Below are 17,389 nucleotides of genomic sequence, written 5' to 3' on the forward strand. Positions count from 1 at the left end.
ATCCTTGTTTCAAGACACAGAGGTGATTAACTGGTCATATCAAGACATACAAAAATTTTACTTCATACTGTGTGAACCTCAATCTCTGTACAGTCATAAGTAAATTTCCTTATTCAACATTCCCTCAAAAAATCAATAAAGCTATATAAAATGTATTATTATGATACAGTTGATATACTGTACACTGCCAGGCAAGTTTTTAACACCTGATATTTTAGCTTTTTGAATTAAATGGTGGCATCTCAGGGGTTGTGGTCATTCTTGCCCTAAATTTTGGCTAGAAGAGAAAATAGAAGTGAACTGATAATCTTTGTGTCTTTTTAGTTGGCTGGAAACAGATCTTTCTCTCTCGTAGCAGATATTTGTCTGAGAATCGAAGCCATTCTACAGTCTAACTACAGTAGAATAACTCTTTGAGTGTTTGCCATTTTTTTAGGGTTTTCTTTCTCTTACCTCTCCTCTGATATTTGCCTCCCATGATGAAAGCTGAGTGGCAGACAAGTATAATAAATTGGTAACACTAGCATCAGTTTTAAGACAAATATACAGTTTGTTGTTGGCTACAGACACATAATTAGTGACAAAGTTCTGAGCAAATTAAGTTTTAGATTTAATAAAAACCTCTGGCTATCATTGTCATATCCATCGCATGAGATGTAAACGAAAGTGATAAAATACAGAGTCTCAAAAACTTTTTGCAGTGTACTTTGATATTACAGCGAGCAGTTTCAGGTGCAGGAGTTTAGGTTGTGGATTTGGTGGCAGCGGAGACGGTCGGCGCCTCTTCCTCCTCTTCCTCCGAGAAGTGGGGAACAGATTTCTTGGCGACCACGTTGTCCAGCCTCTGGCCCATTAAGTATGGGTTGGCGCTCTGCAGGCAGAAAAAAAAAAAAGTACAATTCTAGTAATGTACATCGAAACCCAACATCTGACCAGATCTCAGAATGGCAATATCAGAAGAAACAAGTCAGGTTTCATCAAAGCTTGTTCAGAATATGACTTTATATCCAAAGCAGAAAGTTTAAGAGTGCATCGGTTCCTTCAGGGTGATGTGGTTTCTCAGAAATAATCCTACAAAAAAAAAAAAAAAAAAAAGGAAAAAGACAAGCAAGAAACACTATACCCTTTTTCTCCTTTTCGGTCCACCCTTCAGTTTTTGGTACAAAAGCTCCTTGTTCTGAAAGGAAATGTAGAAGGAAAAAACAGTTTTCAGACATAAAATCTATCCCTTGTTTTACAGCCAGACTCTTAAATTACTGTCAACAAATTGCCTGAATACATTTTCAGGGGAATGAAAACATTCATTCTCAAAGGGCGAGTTCTTTAGGCCAGACGGACCAAGATACAAGCTGATGGATGAATCCACACAAATTACAAACAAGTTTGATCTTTTAAATGGCAAAAATCTTGTCCTCATCTTAGTTCTAAGCAGTCGCCAGCATGAGTAGACGACAAGAAACCACAGCTATGATTACTGCTGCTGACTTTCCTGTTTCCAATAACCAGAGAGGACAAGAGATTTGCTCTTTTTCAAATGTCAGATTATACAATTAAAATAAATTATTGCCATTTAATACAACTACTAATATTAATGCAGCCTTTTTTTAACAGGGCTTTGTAGCACACAGTCCTGTTAAATGAGCTCAAGATCTTTACCAACACCACATTGTCCAGTTCCAAATGTGTTTATTTAACACAAATAATGATATGACAATCATTTCAATTTAAAGGATAGTGATCCAGAATCTTTGCACATACCTGTTGGTAACTGCAGGAGATGGGAATCAAGAGTTTAAATGACTGACTTGATAATCAATTGATTGTTTAAAGCAATAATTTGATGTATTGATGGTTAATATGCTAATTAGCTGTGTTGCTGGGAGTCAAATGAGTTCAATACCGCTCTCATGTCTGGAGGGTAAATATGTGGCTACATCCAAGAGCAAATTAGCTTAGCACAAAGACTGGAAACAGGGGAAACAGCTAGCCTGTCTCTGTACTAAGGCAACAAAATCCACCATCCAACACCTCTAAAGTTTAGTAATTAACTTCTTATAACTTTGTTTGATTTGTAAATAATATTAAGTACAAAAACAACACATTTGTGGTTTGACAGGGATTTATATGCTGGACTATTTCTTGACCAGAAGCAGCAGCTTCCTGGAATCTTGTAACCGTGAGGTTACCAAGCAACCAGCAAAGACCTCTGGACAGAAACAGACTGATTGTTTCCCTCATCAGACACACATTGTTGGTTCCAGTTCCTCATATGTAAGATTTGCTGCTTTTCTGTGTTTTCTATTATTGTAAATTGAACATCTTTAGGTTTTGGGGTGTTGGTCGGACAAAAAAAAAAGACAAGCTGAAGATGCGGAAGAGGATGGATGAATGGATGGAAGATGTCACCTTGGGAATCTTGGAATTGGGAATTTGCAACTGACATTTTAAAGTCTTAAATAAGGATGACTCAAACAATCAGCATCTCAATCTGTAATAGTAATAATCATTTTTTGCAGTCCTGCTCTGTACTCACCCATTTTGCCAGTGCAGGGTAATCATGCTCTGGGTCGAACAGGTGCTGGTGTTTTTGGAACTCTCTGCTGAACTCGGCTGTGTCCGGAGCATTTTCCAAACACCCGTCTGCTGCTGCAAATGTGATGAGGAACAGAAGACTGAGGATGCCGTTTATCAAACAGGCTCTAGATGCCAGCAGTTAATCAAAAATAAATAGGTTATTGTACTCATTTGTGTAAATATGTTTTGCCTTTCGTTATTTCTGTGGTAGCATTAAAAGCTATGTTTATCATGATTCTACTGAATTTTTAAAGTGGAGGTATTGGAAAGTAATATATTCTACCCTACTGGTTGTACAGGCGTTAGTATATTACAAAAAATGTGCTCAGGACAAAAGTTTCTACCTGTTTTTCCTTGAGGACAGGGGTTAGGAGGGTCTGGGTATCCGTGGTCATCGCTGAAGTCTTTGGGAACATTATCACCTGTCAGCTCAGCCACTATGTTTGGGATGTTTCCATAAGGGCCGAGGTGCTGCAGCCCCTCGTGAGCACCACCTTGTGGGGGAAAATAAGCACTTCAGTTATCACAAAAAACAACAGAAATGGGAACACCAGCTAGAAAAACACATTTTCCATGTCACGACAGCATTATATTTTGTAATGTAGCTTTTTCAGCTCTAAATAAACCTCAGCTAAAGCAAATTTAAAGTATTCTTCATCTTAACATTTGATAAATTACAATTAGGATGGTATTACTTTAAAAAGAACATCTGACTTGGTCTGAATATATTAATTTAGTATAACAGAGGTAATCTACAGTATTGAGATCTAGAAAATATTGAGTAATGTCCTGAATAAGGGCCATATTTATTAAGTCTAACACAGCATTATAGTAACATACTGTGTAACAAATAAATAAATGCTCTAGGCACAGCTCTAGGCACAGAAATATCACATCTGAGCTTTAGAAAGTCCAAATTAAAGGAAAGGGGGGGGGGAATACATCAGAAAAGAAAGGAAATAAGAATTTAATTTAATTTAGACTTTGAGTAGAATGAATTACAAATGTAGAGAGTATATTGTAACAAATATTATAGCCTAACATACATTTCATGCCCCCATCCTCTACATCTTTTATCTTGATTCACCTGATTCATCTCTGCCCCTCCTTATCCTCCTCACATTAACCCTCTACCTTTTCTAAAAAAAAGCACCCAACATACCCTGTATGCTCTGAGGCCCGACAATGTTTGTGGCCTGGTGTGCGGGGTACTCCACCCTGGGCCGAGCGATGCCCAGCTGCTCCATGACGCCGTGTAGGAGCCGCTGGATGTCGGCCTCAGACACCTGGTCAGCCGTGCGGGGGCTGCGGGCTGAAGCCCTGCCGAGCTGCAGGCACAGCAGGAGGCCGAGCACCGATAACCGCACCGCCGCACACATTTCTGTCATCTAAAACACACAACAGACGTCACTGTAGATGGACAAGAGACTACAAACACAGCTGCTTTTTCTTCTCTAATGGGTTAATTACATAATGATGACCCGTAATATGGAGAGGATGGCTGCATTATGTAATTATAGCTAGTTAATAGAAACCTAAAAGAAATGGAGCCAGAGAAAAATGAGGTGTGTGTAAACATGACAAAACCTTGATACGCCATCTGTAAACAGAGCCATTAAGGTCGATGTAAAGAGCCTATAAATAGCCTACATGATGTCTATGAAACAGAAAAACACCTTCATTTGTGTTATAAGCTGCATTTAATTACACATCTGCGGCAATAAGTGTCATTTTATCATCTGAAAATATGAAAAAAATGATTAGAATAAAAGATTGTGGTGTGTTTTCCTTACCGTGTCTCTGATGGAGGAACCTGTCTTCTGGGCACCTCTGTCAAGTTCCCACAATTACAACATGCATTTCCTGTCTTCAAAATAAAATCATTGCTTCTCAAACCCGATGACAAAGTAGAACACGCCTCAGTCAAATTCAGATGTAAGTCAATATGTAGTTTATTTAGATATTGCTATTTTTATGGCGTTCTGTAATAACTGGCGTTAAAGTTTTATCTTTTACGACTTTTTATTCTGCTTGATTATGAAGGAAAGACACCCCATTTCCGGTGTTTTCGTCACAACTTGCATGTAACCATTACGCAACCTCGCAGGAAGATGCAATCCGTCCACCCTTCACAGTTCAGACGCAGTTGCTAAGAAACCAAAAATCCTCTGTTCTCATTGGCTGTTGCATTGTGCCAATTATGAGCACATCAGGCGAAGCGTGGAGAGAAGTGAGATGAACCAAAGGCCACTGTTAAAGGCCACCAAAATACATGTACTAATATAGTGTACTTTCTTGAACGCCCATTTTATCTGTAATCTGCATAATTTCTTACATAATTATATATTTTTTATGCTGTTGTTGCATAGTGCTGAGTACAATATTAAATAAAATAAATACATACGACAAATCATATGGCAAACTAAGCATTTTGTCATGACCTCTCTGGTGATGATACTGGCCTTTACTTAATTTCTATAATTATTACTTCTCCATTATTGGTATTTTGCTTATTTCTGAGTCTGTCCTCTGTTGCTGACTTGTTGAATTTGTGAGTTGCAAACATGGGCCCTTTTAGTCAAGCCATCTGTGTGTCACTGCTCATTATTTTGATATTAAAGAAATGAATTAGTCACAAAAAACAAACAGTTGACTGTCAGATCACCGTCAGATCCTTACTTTGCGCTAAACATAAAAACTGACAAACACTGATAAAAAAATAGTCAGATTCATAAATTTATTAAAATGTAGAACGTTAAAATATAACTTAAGTGCTCTGATATATAACTCATCTATCAGTGCTCATCACTTCAGGCAACCAACGTGATTACATAATACTTTAGAGAGAAGTGCGTCTCCTCCAAGGTGTGAGTTGTAGTCTCCCCACAGCAGTTAGTACAGGAGAGCCGCCTGCATCGTGTCCTCTGATGAATCTCGAGAAATTACCCAAATGCAGATCTCTGCCAACAGAACATGCAGAAACAAAACTATAACCATCAGATTATGTGAATTTGATAAGTGACTAAAGAGTGACAATGTCTAAATATCTCTGTACATTTTGTAACTTACATTAGTACGTGTTTTAACTCTTATTACTAGAAAATCACAGTGAAACAAAAAAATCTAGTGAAATTAGCCAAACAGAAGATATTTTTGACATAGTAGTAAAAGCATAGAAATAACATTAACAATGGGTCTGCTTATTCTAGTGTCAGACTCTCATAACACAGAGCCAGCATACACCATACCAGAAGACATAATAATAAAGGCCCTGTAATAACCATAATTTACCGTTTCAGTCTCTCATGTGGTGTCTGGCATCCCTCTTTGCCAGGAGGACTGGAACCATCCAAGTCAGCTGCAGGTCCTTCATCTATAAACACTTTTATTATAATCACATTATATACAAAATTTAAAACTTCTATCCCCTGTTTTTGTCTTTATCTTGTACCTTCACAAGGCAAGCAGGTCCTAAATAGACGGACATTGGGGAAGGTCTCCAAACCAAGACTTCTCCTGAGGGTTGGTCTGTCTACTGATGTGGACCTCTGGAGCTGCTCAGAGACTGGTGGACTGACCTTTGACCTCCCTTGCATCCAGGACACAGTCTTCACAGACCGAATCACTACAGGTATTTGAGAAAACAAAATCACAGAGCACACAGGAGACTTTCAGTAGGCAAACAAAGATGCTAATATAGTTCCATTTTGTCATTTATCTACATGTATCACCTTTAAAACTGTGTCTTTTTCTCTGTCCTCTCTTTGTGTCTTTTGGAAGATGGAAGTTGGTCAGAAATTCCATACTATCCATGACAGCCTTAGGAATCACACCTAGTAAATATAGTAAGATCATAACATTGCAGATATCCAAATGTAAAAATACCCTCAATTAAAGACATGAATAATTGGTTTGTTACCAAATAAATGAGGATTCTCAATGAAGCTGCGCAGGACAAGAACTCTGAGTTCGAGGCGTTGTTCAGACATCTCTGCCTTGTTGGGAGGCGGTAAAAGACATGGAACAAAGACTGTAGCAATGTTGGAGCTGGTCATCAAGTTTTCAGTGCATCTGACAGAGCAACACATGAAATGGTAAAGAAATGTACTCATGTATCTTGAAAATATGTGCAATTCTGACTGAAGAATATCCATTAATCTTTAGTCATAATAAGCCAAACTAAGCTGAGTTAAACACTAAGCTAATTAGAAATAGGCAGTATCACTAGCCTGTGAAGTTTAAAATTCCCATTCTATCACATTGCGCCTGTTGACATCAGTATCAAAGCCATGATCACTGCCTAATGCTTTTTTTCTAATCAATCAAGGACCAACTGATCGTTATTTGTCAATACTACCTCTCAGACAGCATTGAAGGCTTCATGAAATGTACACCAATGATGCAACAGGCAAAAAAGGTATGGCATGGTACTCTTATTTTACAGATTACCTAAAAGTACAATTTTGACAAATGCTGATTGTGCTCATTTTTCACCTTTTCATCTCAAAATAGTGTTAATGTGATAATTCCTGAAACAGTTCAGTGATACACTATCACTACCTACAAAAACATTGAAAAGGTCTAAAGGACAGATGGTGTATGAAATGGAATGAGAATATGAATACTACTACTACTGAATAAAACTGACTTGACATTACTGTTAAACTGAGTTGGAAAAATAACATTAAATGCAGAATTGTCTGAATTATGGGCCACATGAAGCTGTGCAACTACTTAAAATACAGCCTTTTCTGATATTAAGTTCACTTTGCTACAGTATATAGCAACAGCGCAAATCTACTGTACATCACTGTCAGGTCTGGTTACATGTGTTGTTGCAGCAGAGATAGCATTTAGTAACACAACAGTGATTATTTCTTAAAGTTCAAAAACATCAGCTTCTATGCCAGACATTCAGCTAACTGCAAAAGTGCCAAAATCCAATTGAATTTAGTTTGCCTGGTTGTAATTTGTTCTCATCTACTCCACTTCACAGTGTAGTCTATAAAAGTAGAGTACAGACACCGAATATGAAATGTGTATGGACTACAGTACAATTACTAATATTGTCTCAAACCTCTGGGAGACTTTGTAGAGGAAGTCAAACAAGTAATGCAGACAGGAGGAGTTTCTGGCAGGCAGCAAACAGGACAGCAGCTGGAGGGCAGAAGTCCTGTCCTGCGGGTTGGGCAGTGCCTGGGCTTTGAGGAGAGCTGCATGGAGCTCAGAGGGAAACAAAGGATCGGGCAGCTCCCGGCAAAACTGCTTGATGAGAGTGGCCACGTCATTGGGGAGGGCTGTGGGCAGACAGCCATCTCCACAATTAAGCTTGGCCTGAAACCAGATACAAGGAGGGGAGGATGATTTATATATGGCAAGAATATCACATTAGTAATAGCATGCTGCCTCACAGAAATTGTGTGTTCATATATCTCATTAAGATAAAGCATGAGCTGAAACCACTAGATGGCGCTGTTGGTCTAGTAGAGATCATACTGATACAATTTAAAAAGTCATAATCTTACCCTAAGGGTTTTAATGCGAGGAAGAGAACCTGGTTTTCTGAACAGGCCCACAGTCCCAGCACGCTCCAGAAGAAATGAGCAAGTATCTAACAAAAAGCTAAGACACAAAACATGTTCAAAACTGCTGTCCAAAGTTATCTCATAAACTTCCTGATCCTGCTGTTTACACTCACCAGGGTACTAGACCAAACTCAGGAATGTATTGCCTTGCTAAGTTTTCCAGAGGGACACCAAAGACCTTTGTGCCACCAATGAACAGTCTTTCCTTTTTCTTTTCAAAGCTCTTCACGGTGATCCCATGAATGTTTTGTAGGTGAAACAGAATCACATTCCTGTCTGTAACCTTCATGGTTTTAATATTACCAAGAGATGTCAAAAACTATGACTCTGACACCATAATCTCTGCTAACTCAGTAAAATCACTAGTGAATCAAGGAGGCAGGTTTTATTATGCTCATCTATACCACCTGTGGCAAATGTGAGAAAGAAGTGCTGCATTCAGGTCACACAGGAAAGGTGGTAAAAATAAGCTTTCAATAACTTTCACCACTGATTTAATTTCTTTCAGATTTGCTGAATGGTGGTATTGCACATGAATACATAACTGTAGTCATGTGCTGAATAATATATGATATGAATATATCATCAGAAACATGACAAAATGTAATCATTGTAAACTTGTGAAAAACCTGATTGTGTCCACACTAATCCAGCTGTATCTCAAAACACATCATTCACTCTCTGTTGTGCAAAACAGCCACCAATGTGGATACATCTCAAAACCAGAGAGATCTAGCTGCATTTTTGCCATTCATCTAGTCAGCTTTAGATGTGCTATTAGCCAGATTTCTGACCTTAGACTGTACATGTTTTGCACAGTTATAAGTGGTATAACATTTTTTATCTAACTCTGCAAAAGATCAAATTAATGTTCTACCCAAATGTCAAGCTATTACTGTAAATTATTTTGTGTTCTGCTGACAACTCAATTTTTCATCATTCAAATTGGATGTTGAAAGAATGTAGAATGTTGACATCTTAAAGTATGTTCCTAGAAATGCTTGCTAACTGTATATTGAGTAAGGCTCCAACACTCCAGATTTCTGTTATAAAGCAACTATTTTTATTACAACGGTACACGTATATACAGCAAAGGGTACAGTAGAAAGATGAAAGTAAAGCTGGTGCAGTCGGTGTGGGGTTGGGCTGTTTTGTTTTGTTGGTGCTGCTTGAAGATTTAGAAGCACTTCCTGTGGACGATGGAGGGGCCTGCCTCATCGTACTCCTGCTTGCTGATCCACATCTGCTGGAAGGTGGACAGAGAGGCCAGGATGGAGCCACCGATCCAGACAGAGTATTTCCTCTCAGGGGGAGCGATGATCTAGATAGGATAAAAGAGCAGAGGTGCAGGTTGGTAAGAGAACCAGGAGCAACATATTGAGATTTTGGGCGCTTCCTGCTAATTTAACCAATCAGTGCTACTTAAGAGAGGCTCACCTTGATCTTCATGGTGCTGGGGGCCAGGGCGGTGATCTCCTTCTGCATACGGTCAGCAATACCAGGGTACATGGTGGTACCACCAGACAGCACATTGTTGGCATACAGGTCCTTACGGATATCAATGTCGCACTTCATGATGCTGTTGTATGCGGTCTCATGGATACCGGCAGACTCCATACCTGAGCAGATGTGATTAGAAAAGGTGAGTTTAGGCTATAGAAAATGTCAAAACTCTACTAACACTTGTAGTCTAAAGAAAACACAACATTTTTTTATCAGAATACAACACATTACAAAAAAAGGTGAGTGCATATGTGGTTGGTGGTAAATGTGTGTGAACAGGATGGAAATAATAAAGAATGGACACAAAAATACAAAATAAGTAGAGTGTGTGAATTTTTTGTACTTGTACTTTTCATCATGCCACTTTTTATATAGCCCAACATCACAAATCACTAATTTGTGTAGAGGCTTTGCAGTCTGTACAGCAATACAACATCCTCTCCTTAGACCATTGATTCTAATAGGAAAACTAATAAGAGAAAACATCTCAAAAGGGAAAAATCTCACAGGAAAAAAAAATCTAACTGGGAAAAATGGAAGCAGCCTCGGGGAGAGCCACAGAGGAGGGAGCCTTTTCTCAGCTGTGTGTACAGAATAGACCAAGAAGCCAATTATTGTTTTTATTGACTCATAAAATGTTTTGTGGCGCTAACTAGGCAATAACCTCCGTTTGGCCACTAGGTGGAGTCATGAGTTGCAAAAAAAGCCATTCACTTGTGTAAATGAAACTTGATACAAGTATGAATTGCAGAATGTGTTACGCTCACAGGGGAGTAAGTAACTCTAGCTGCTGAGTGTCATGACTCACCGATGAAGGAAGGCTGGAAGAGGGTCTCGGGGCAGCGGAAACGCTCGTTGCCAATGGTGATGACCTGACCGTCGGGCAGCTCGTAGCTCTTCTCCAGGGAGGAGGAGGAGGCAGCGGTGGCCATCTCATTCTCGAAGTCCAGAGCGACGTAGCAAAGCTTCTCCTTGATGTCACGCACGATCTCACGCTCGGCTGGAGGAAGCAAGGATTCAGTCAATAATCCAGTCTACCAATATGCTCTTTGTGGCAGTGGTGGAAGAATTTACGAAAAATACCTCAGTAAGAAAATACTCCATTACAAATATAAGTCCTGCAATGAAAGTCCTATGGTCCCTATTCCTAACTCATTGACATCTTAAATGTGACAAGGAGACACAACTACACTTTTTTTTGTGAAGGGGGAAAAAGAGTTGAATAACATGAAAATAAATGTGACTCAACACTTCATCTACTTTTTATTAATTCACTCATTTATTTATCATATAACCTATGATTTTAGCTTTTAATTGTATTTGGGGGTTTTTAAAACTACCTAATTGTTTTTGTATTTTGTGATTGTGATAAGTGGCAGCTGTAGCATTGTAATTTCTCTCTGGGATTAATAAATACTCTATTCTGTAATTATTAGGCTACATTTGCAGACAATTAAAAAAGCCTTGTTCAAAACTGAAAGATAGAAAGACAAATTAAATGCTCTAAACTTCTATAAAACCTCTATTTACCCTATATGTAATTCAATTTTTGTTTCCAGTTAATTGTTGAGGTGCCCTGTAAGGCGTTCTTACCAGTTGTGACGAAAGAGTAGCCACGCTCAGTCAGGATCTTCATCAGGTAGTCAGTCAGGTCGCGACCGGCCAGATCCAGACGCATGATGGCGTGGGGCAGAGCGTAACCCTCATAGATGGGCACGTTGTGGGTCACACCATCACCAGAGTCCAGCACAATACCTGTAGGGGAAAAACAGCCAATTGTCAAATGTGGGCACAAAAGGAAAATGTTTATTGGCTGAGTTTAAGTTGTTGGTGGAAAAGCTCACCGGTGGTACGACCAGAGGCGTACAGGGACAGCACAGCCTGGATGGCCACATACATGGCGGGGACGTTGAAGGTCTCAAACATGATCTGGGTCATCTTCTCCCTGTTGGCCTTGGGGTTGAGGGGGGCCTCAGTGAGCAGGGTGGGGTGCTCCTCAGGGGCCACACGGAGCTCATTGTAGAAGGTGTGGTGCCAGATCTGTAACAGCGGAACACGGACAAGGAACTTGTCAGCAGATGTAAAACGACTCCAAATCTAATCATGAATTAAGGAAAAACCTCTTCAGATGTTTCTGTTTTTCTTCATATCCCCCTTCTCACCTTTTCCATGTCGTCCCAGTTGGTGATGATGCCGTGCTCGATGGGGTACTTCAGAGTCAAGATACCTCTCTTGCTCTGGGCCTCATCTCCCACATAGCTGTCCTTCTGACCCATACCCACCATCACACCCTGAGAACAAAGCAAACACATCTTAGAATCTCAGGAAACAGACAAACACAGGGGCAACCTGTGATATAACTACAAAGAAATATATCTTTCAGAAATTTCTGTATTTCCAGTATTCCAACCTGGTGACGGGGGCGTCCAACAATGGATGGGAAGACAGCACGGGGGGCGTCATCACCGGCAAACCCAGCCTTGACCAGGCCAGAGCCGTTGTCGCACACGAGGGCGGTGGTCTCGTCGTCGTCACACATGTTTGGTCTTTTCTTGGATGGCCTATATGAATGACAGGATAGAAACACAAACAAAATCTTAGTTTGTGATCATTTTATTCACTGTACATCACCATACTCAGCATTATAAGCCAACATTATAAGCTATATCTAAGTTTTTAACAGGATTTCACTTTTGAAGGAAATAAGACATTTATCATGTTTAAATGCATAATATATCTAAAGTCTATGTGGTAGACCATTTCACATAATCAAACAAGGCAATGCAATGCTGAGAATCAATGTAGCACTATGTTTAGTATGAAGACACTTCTCAGTGCTCTAATCTCTAATCACAGCTGCCTGAAAAGCCAAAACGGGACATGGCTCTACCCCTCACACACACTCACTGTTCTATTTTCAGCTTTGGGACCCTTGTCACCCCCTTCTGCCCCCGCAACCACTCCTCTCTATCTCATCATTAAGCCAGAGCCAGTTAACAGCTGAGGCGGTGTGTCGTTTGACAAGTGGCAGTGGTTGGCCTGGGATTTCTCCTCAGCTGTCGCCACATAGAGGACTCCTGTGTTTGGAGCCAGACCATGTGCTGAGATCCTTCTAGGATCTCTGGCCACAATCTGCATCACAAATGCCAGCATCAGGATTCCCCATACAAGTCATCATCTGTTGCAATGTTTTTAGTCTGCATGAAACTTTTAAAGCAAAAGAAACTCCAGCATCAATATGTTGAAGTTTTGCACTCCTTAAAAAACTTAATGAGCTGACAGTGGTTTTACTATAGAAGATACCACTAAATTCAAATAGAAGCTACTTCTATCAACATTATTATCCCATCTCTGAAGTTGTCCTACAAGGCTTATTCACATACATTAGACTAATATAATGAAATATTTATCAGCTGTGAAAAATTTGTCAATAACTCTCATCAGTGCACAAGAAACTCATAATAAGTTTGAACTTGTGCACTTGTTTTGTTCACTCTTCTGTGGCTGGCACCTTACTTATGCATGAAGTGTATTATCCATGTCTGCTGTGAATTAACTCACAGATAAATAAATATGTTTCATTTTGTAGGCATGGTTCATTCATTAATTTAATTCAACTAAATTCTGTTCTGTCTTTTCATTTGAAAACTAGTGCAACATGTAAAAAAATGTTTGCGTAACATTATTTAAGAGGCTATTTGTATCCTAACTTTCCACCCTGTCATTAAGGAACTGCTATCAATGCAGGAAAATTACTTTCACTATTTTTTCATCTTCATCGAACTGTTTAACCAGGAAAGTCTCAATGAGATTAAAAATCTCTGGTGTCTGGTGTCCTGACCAACATAGGCAGACTAGATTTTAACAAGTGTGGGTTTCAGTGGTTAGTTTTTAGCTTTCAATGGTGCTATAAGTGTTACTTCAGATTTCATCTCTGCTATGGAGAATATTCTGTCACACATTGAGCTGTTTCATTATTTTTGGTATAAATGGTCTAATTTAATGTGAACTACTCTAAAATTCAATCAGTATTGGCTTTCAAATCATCTTCCTTAAGTTGCATCTAACCTGAGTTTGAGTTGCATGCCTGCCACTCCCCAGCATCCTAAACCTTAGACCCTTTCCAGATCTGCTGAGTGCAGGTCAATTTGTAAATCCATTGCAACAATCTTAATTATTTCACACCACTATTTTCCTCTGCTCCCTCTTTCTCTCCTCTAATGTTCAGCGCTCATCCTTCTCCTAACAACAAACCATCTACTCTGATCACATAAACACTGTGAACTTTCCCTTCGCCCTGTCTTGACCACATTGTAAAATATATCCATGTTGCAGCAGTAATGTCCTACAGCAGCAGCAGCAGAAGCAGCAGGGTCTACTCATCCTTCCTTTTCCCTGCAGTCCAAAAAGCAAACAGCTAAAACACAGCAATGAGATTGCATAAGGGACTCACCAAGTTGTAACCTCAAGACTGGAGTTTCCACTGGGACAAAGGGCGAGAGTGCAAGGGGGTCCTTAAATATGTCTCAGCGTCCTGAGGCTGGGGGACGGTGGGCGGGCTCAGGAGTTCACACAAGTCCAAATAAGTGCTGCTTAGTAACACGGTTCAGAAAAGTGGATCCTGTGTCAGGGACGCCACCAAACTTGAGAGATGTTGCCTTGGAGACGAAAGGTCAAAGAGAGTGGTGGGAAGTTTCATGAAGTCTGTTGCCATGACGAATGGTTCAATGATAAAATACTGAAAGTTGGGTTATATGTTACATATATTTGATATTAATTTCAGTGTGGCTGAGCTGGGTGATTTTCTTAAATCACACTACTGACATTTGAGATAGTATATCAACAATTTGGATTTTTTTTAGTTTTATCAACCAGTTCTTTTATATTCATTTATTGCTTGTTAAATTTAATGAGACAAAAAGTTTTCAACACTTTTTCAGCAGCAATACCATCAACTAAATTAGTTTGAAAGAGTGCAGTCTAGATCTCCTCTATGTGAAAAGTGCCTTGAGTTAACTATTGTTGTAATTTTGCACTGAATAAAATTGAATTGAATTGAATTTGAAATCCTGCATCATGCATAGCAGCATCGTTACTCCACTTGCACTTTCTGGTGCTGCCCTTCATGTTCCCTTAAGGATGTGCTAATATGACTAAGCTCAAACTGGGCACTGCGGATGTGGGTGATAGGAGGGGTGTGATTGTAATCTGAGATCTTGTCTGAGCAATCTGATTAAGGAGCCGTCTAAGGGAAACCTGCCTGTCACAGTTTGCCAGTGTCATGGCATGTGTAAGGAAGAAGAGGGGCCAAAAAACTGCCAGACAGCTGAGGGGCAATAATGTAAGGGAGGGGGGAAGGGATGGGGATGGGAGGGAGCTAAGGCCAGGGCCCAGACCTCCACCAGACGACAGATCCCTGGGACGGCCTGTACATGCAGCGATGAGGCCGGTTCTGAGCTCTGATTGGCTCTGGTGTCTCCTTTTAGGGAAATGGAGTCTAACAGGTGCCAGTGGTTGCCTGTTGCTGCAGACTGCCGCTAGAACAGCCGGTGCTCAGGCTCCATATTCGTCATCTTGTCCACCCTGTGACTCCATGCTAGGGCACTATCAGGCCAGTGGGCTGGTCTGTGAGCGTAATAAGAATGTAAATACCCCCCTACCCCCCCCCCCCCCCACACACACAGACACGCCATCAACACTTTGAAATATTCCATTTGTAGCCATGTGTGAGGTACCTTACAGCATACGCTACTAACCTACTTGTCTTTTCTCTTCCTAGCTTTTTATATAACAGAGTTTTCCTTTAAACCTTGTGTCATGTTTGTTGAACAAAGTTTTAGGTGACTTTCCTGGTTAGTTGCCACAATCTGCAAAGGATTTTGTGTCTTGTAAATGTAAAAATCAACTGACCCCATTATCCCAGTCATCCAGAAGAATATAGAAAACATATGAAACATTACACAATACAATATTGCAAAAAAAGAAAGAACATACACTTATACATAGAAAAATCAGTGGGTTCGAATGTTAGCCTGTTGGGGTGAATACAGCACTCATATAACATAGGGTTAACTTTATCCAGAAGCAATCGGTTATTTTGACCCAAGTTTTGGCTAAAAACTGTCACAAATGTATTATTTCTCTTGCAAAACAATGTCCATTTCACATAGAAATGACACACAAGTTATTAACAATCAGTAGTTTAGTTTAAAAGGAGTCGAGTAGATTGTAACATGTTGGGTAAATAACCGAATAGTAAAACAAAAAAAATACACTAAAACCATCCTTTGTTTCTCAGTAACATTAATCCAGTTGAGTGTCAATTCTATATTTACCTAAACTGGGTAAAATTTGAACCCAGTAGGTGTGTATAGCTTGTGTATAACAGAAACCTTCAGTAATTTAAGCTGACATCAACACGGGAATTGTGTATTAAATGAATATATGGAGCTTTGTGTGATGAAGACACCCAGAAATCAGCTCAACCAAAGACAAAGATGAGGAAACTGGAGATGGATGTACTTTACATGGATTATGTGTGACTATATCACTCACTGTTCTTTTAGCCACAGATAGGTTTCTATATATACATACTTTTTTACAGCAGCAGAAGCAGCAGCAGTGAAGAGTCAGTCAACACAGTTTCTCAGGATTCCATTGCCCTATGATGGTCTACAGGCCACACATTTCCAATCAATCGCAAATGACCAGTCGCACGAAATATATCATCATAAAACAAATCTATGTTCATACAAAAATATAACATCTTGGTGTCATTTACAGCCTTTTTGATTGATTTTTACTTTTCTCTGTGCTGTTTTCCATCACAGTCCAATGTTGATTTTCATTTACATAAAACAAATACAAGATTAAACCAACTGTTAAACTACAAGTGTTTTAAAAGGACAACTGCTTCACATTAGTGAGGGGAAAAGTACTTTCAGAGGGAGAGATGTCACGTTAGCTCTGGATGAAAATGGTGCTGTGTTGTGTCAACAGCTCCCTTCAAGTCAATGAAGCACCTTCTGGCAGAGCTCTCTTTATCACCAGGTCTTTATCAGGATAAAGCAGGTCGTTCTTAAATGGGTCATGATTTTGAGGGATATTTGTCCTTATATGGGAATGTAGGAAGCACAGAGTTTTTGTGTCTGGACTCTGGACAGCTGCCTTCTCTGCAACCCCCCTACAACTCTCCTCCTCCTTCTCCTCCGCCTCCAACACACACACACATGCACACACTTCAGCTGTTAGCAACAATTGTTCTTTAACAGTCACTCCTTCCTCGACAGTGGTTTGTTTACCATTCTACACTATGTGTTTTTGCAGAGTCTGGTGTGTTTTGTACCACATTCTGTACATTTAGCACATCAAATCTGTTCTTTAAAGGCCATTTATTCAATCTTTGTGTTAAAACCTAAGATATTGTGCATTTGTTTTCTTTTTAACAAACCTTATTACCTTCTATCAGATCACTGCCACAAAGATAAATGTCCAAACAATACAACCTTCAGAGTATGAAATATTATAGCTCTAAATTTTACTTGTATTGTTTCTTTCCAATTTCTTTCTCTAGTTATTTCTCTTGTTGTCACACTTCTCTATGTTATAGTAGTAGATCATTAATCATAAACTTCATCACTGCAGAGGAGTGAATTTCACAAGTAGCCAGTGACTGTGAACAATCCTGTTGTGCAGCGTCGTCCTTGGCACTAACAGCCGTCATCCTA

At 39.6% G+C, this 17,389-nt stretch overlaps 2 protein-coding genes across 2 annotated transcripts; both read right to left on the reverse strand.

Annotated features, from left to right (window-relative positions):
* Positions 1-742: 742 nt before the first annotated feature.
* On the reverse strand, positions 743-8,448 carry LOC128376869 (uncharacterized). Its single transcript, XM_053336723.1, has 11 exons — positions 8,273-8,448; positions 8,100-8,196; positions 7,652-7,908; positions 6,494-6,645; positions 6,306-6,407; positions 6,060-6,199; positions 3,737-3,962; positions 2,919-3,068; positions 2,534-2,643; positions 1,124-1,177; positions 743-871 (listed from the first exon to the last, which is right to left on the reverse strand). The coding sequence occupies exons 1-11, from the start codon at positions 8,446-8,448 to the stop codon at positions 743-745; spliced, it is 1,593 nt and encodes a 530-aa protein (XP_053192698.1).
* Positions 8,449-9,215: 767 nt separating this feature from the next.
* Positions 9,216-14,132, reverse strand: actc1a (actin alpha cardiac muscle 1a). Its single transcript, XM_053336875.1, has 8 exons — positions 14,116-14,132; positions 12,073-12,223; positions 11,825-11,953; positions 11,507-11,702; positions 11,256-11,417; positions 10,471-10,662; positions 9,597-9,778; positions 9,216-9,480 (listed from the first exon to the last, which is right to left on the reverse strand). The coding sequence occupies exons 2-8, from the start codon at positions 12,199-12,201 to the stop codon at positions 9,337-9,339; spliced, it is 1,134 nt and encodes a 377-aa protein (XP_053192850.1). The 5' UTR covers positions 12,202-12,223; positions 14,116-14,132; the 3' UTR covers positions 9,216-9,336.
* Between the last annotated feature and the right edge of the window lie 3,257 nt (positions 14,133-17,389).

The sequence above is a fragment of the Scomber japonicus genome, chromosome 17, assembly GCF_027409825.1.
Source record: "Scomber japonicus isolate fScoJap1 chromosome 17, fScoJap1.pri, whole genome shotgun sequence".
In the NCBI taxonomy this organism is placed as follows: Eukaryota; Metazoa; Chordata; class Actinopteri; order Scombriformes; family Scombridae; genus Scomber; species Scomber japonicus.

Excerpts from the sequence above, each read along its gene's own strand:
- LOC128376869 (XM_053336723.1), bottom strand. The coding sequence starts at position 8,448 with ATGAAGGTTACAGACAGGAATGTGATTCTGTTTCACCTACAAAACATT. Across the intron at positions 8,197-8,272 it reads GAGTTTGGTCTAGTACCCTG|CTTTTTGTTAGATACTTGCT; the intron begins GTGAGTGTAAAC and ends TTTGTGTCTTAG. Across the intron at positions 2,644-2,918 it reads CTGTCCTCAAGGAAAAACAG|CAGACGGGTGTTTGGAAAAT; the intron begins GTAGAAACTTTT and ends CATTTGCAGCAG.
- actc1a (XM_053336875.1), bottom strand. The coding sequence starts at position 12,201 with ATGTGTGACGACGACGAGACCACCGCCCTCGTGTGCGACAACGGCTCT. Across the intron at positions 11,954-12,072 it reads TTGGACGCCCCCGTCACCAG|GGTGTGATGGTGGGTATGGG; the intron begins GTTGGAATACTG and ends CTTTGTTCTCAG. Across the intron at positions 11,703-11,824 it reads ACTGGGACGACATGGAAAAG|ATCTGGCACCACACCTTCTA; the intron begins GTGAGAAGGGGG and ends CCGCTGTTACAG.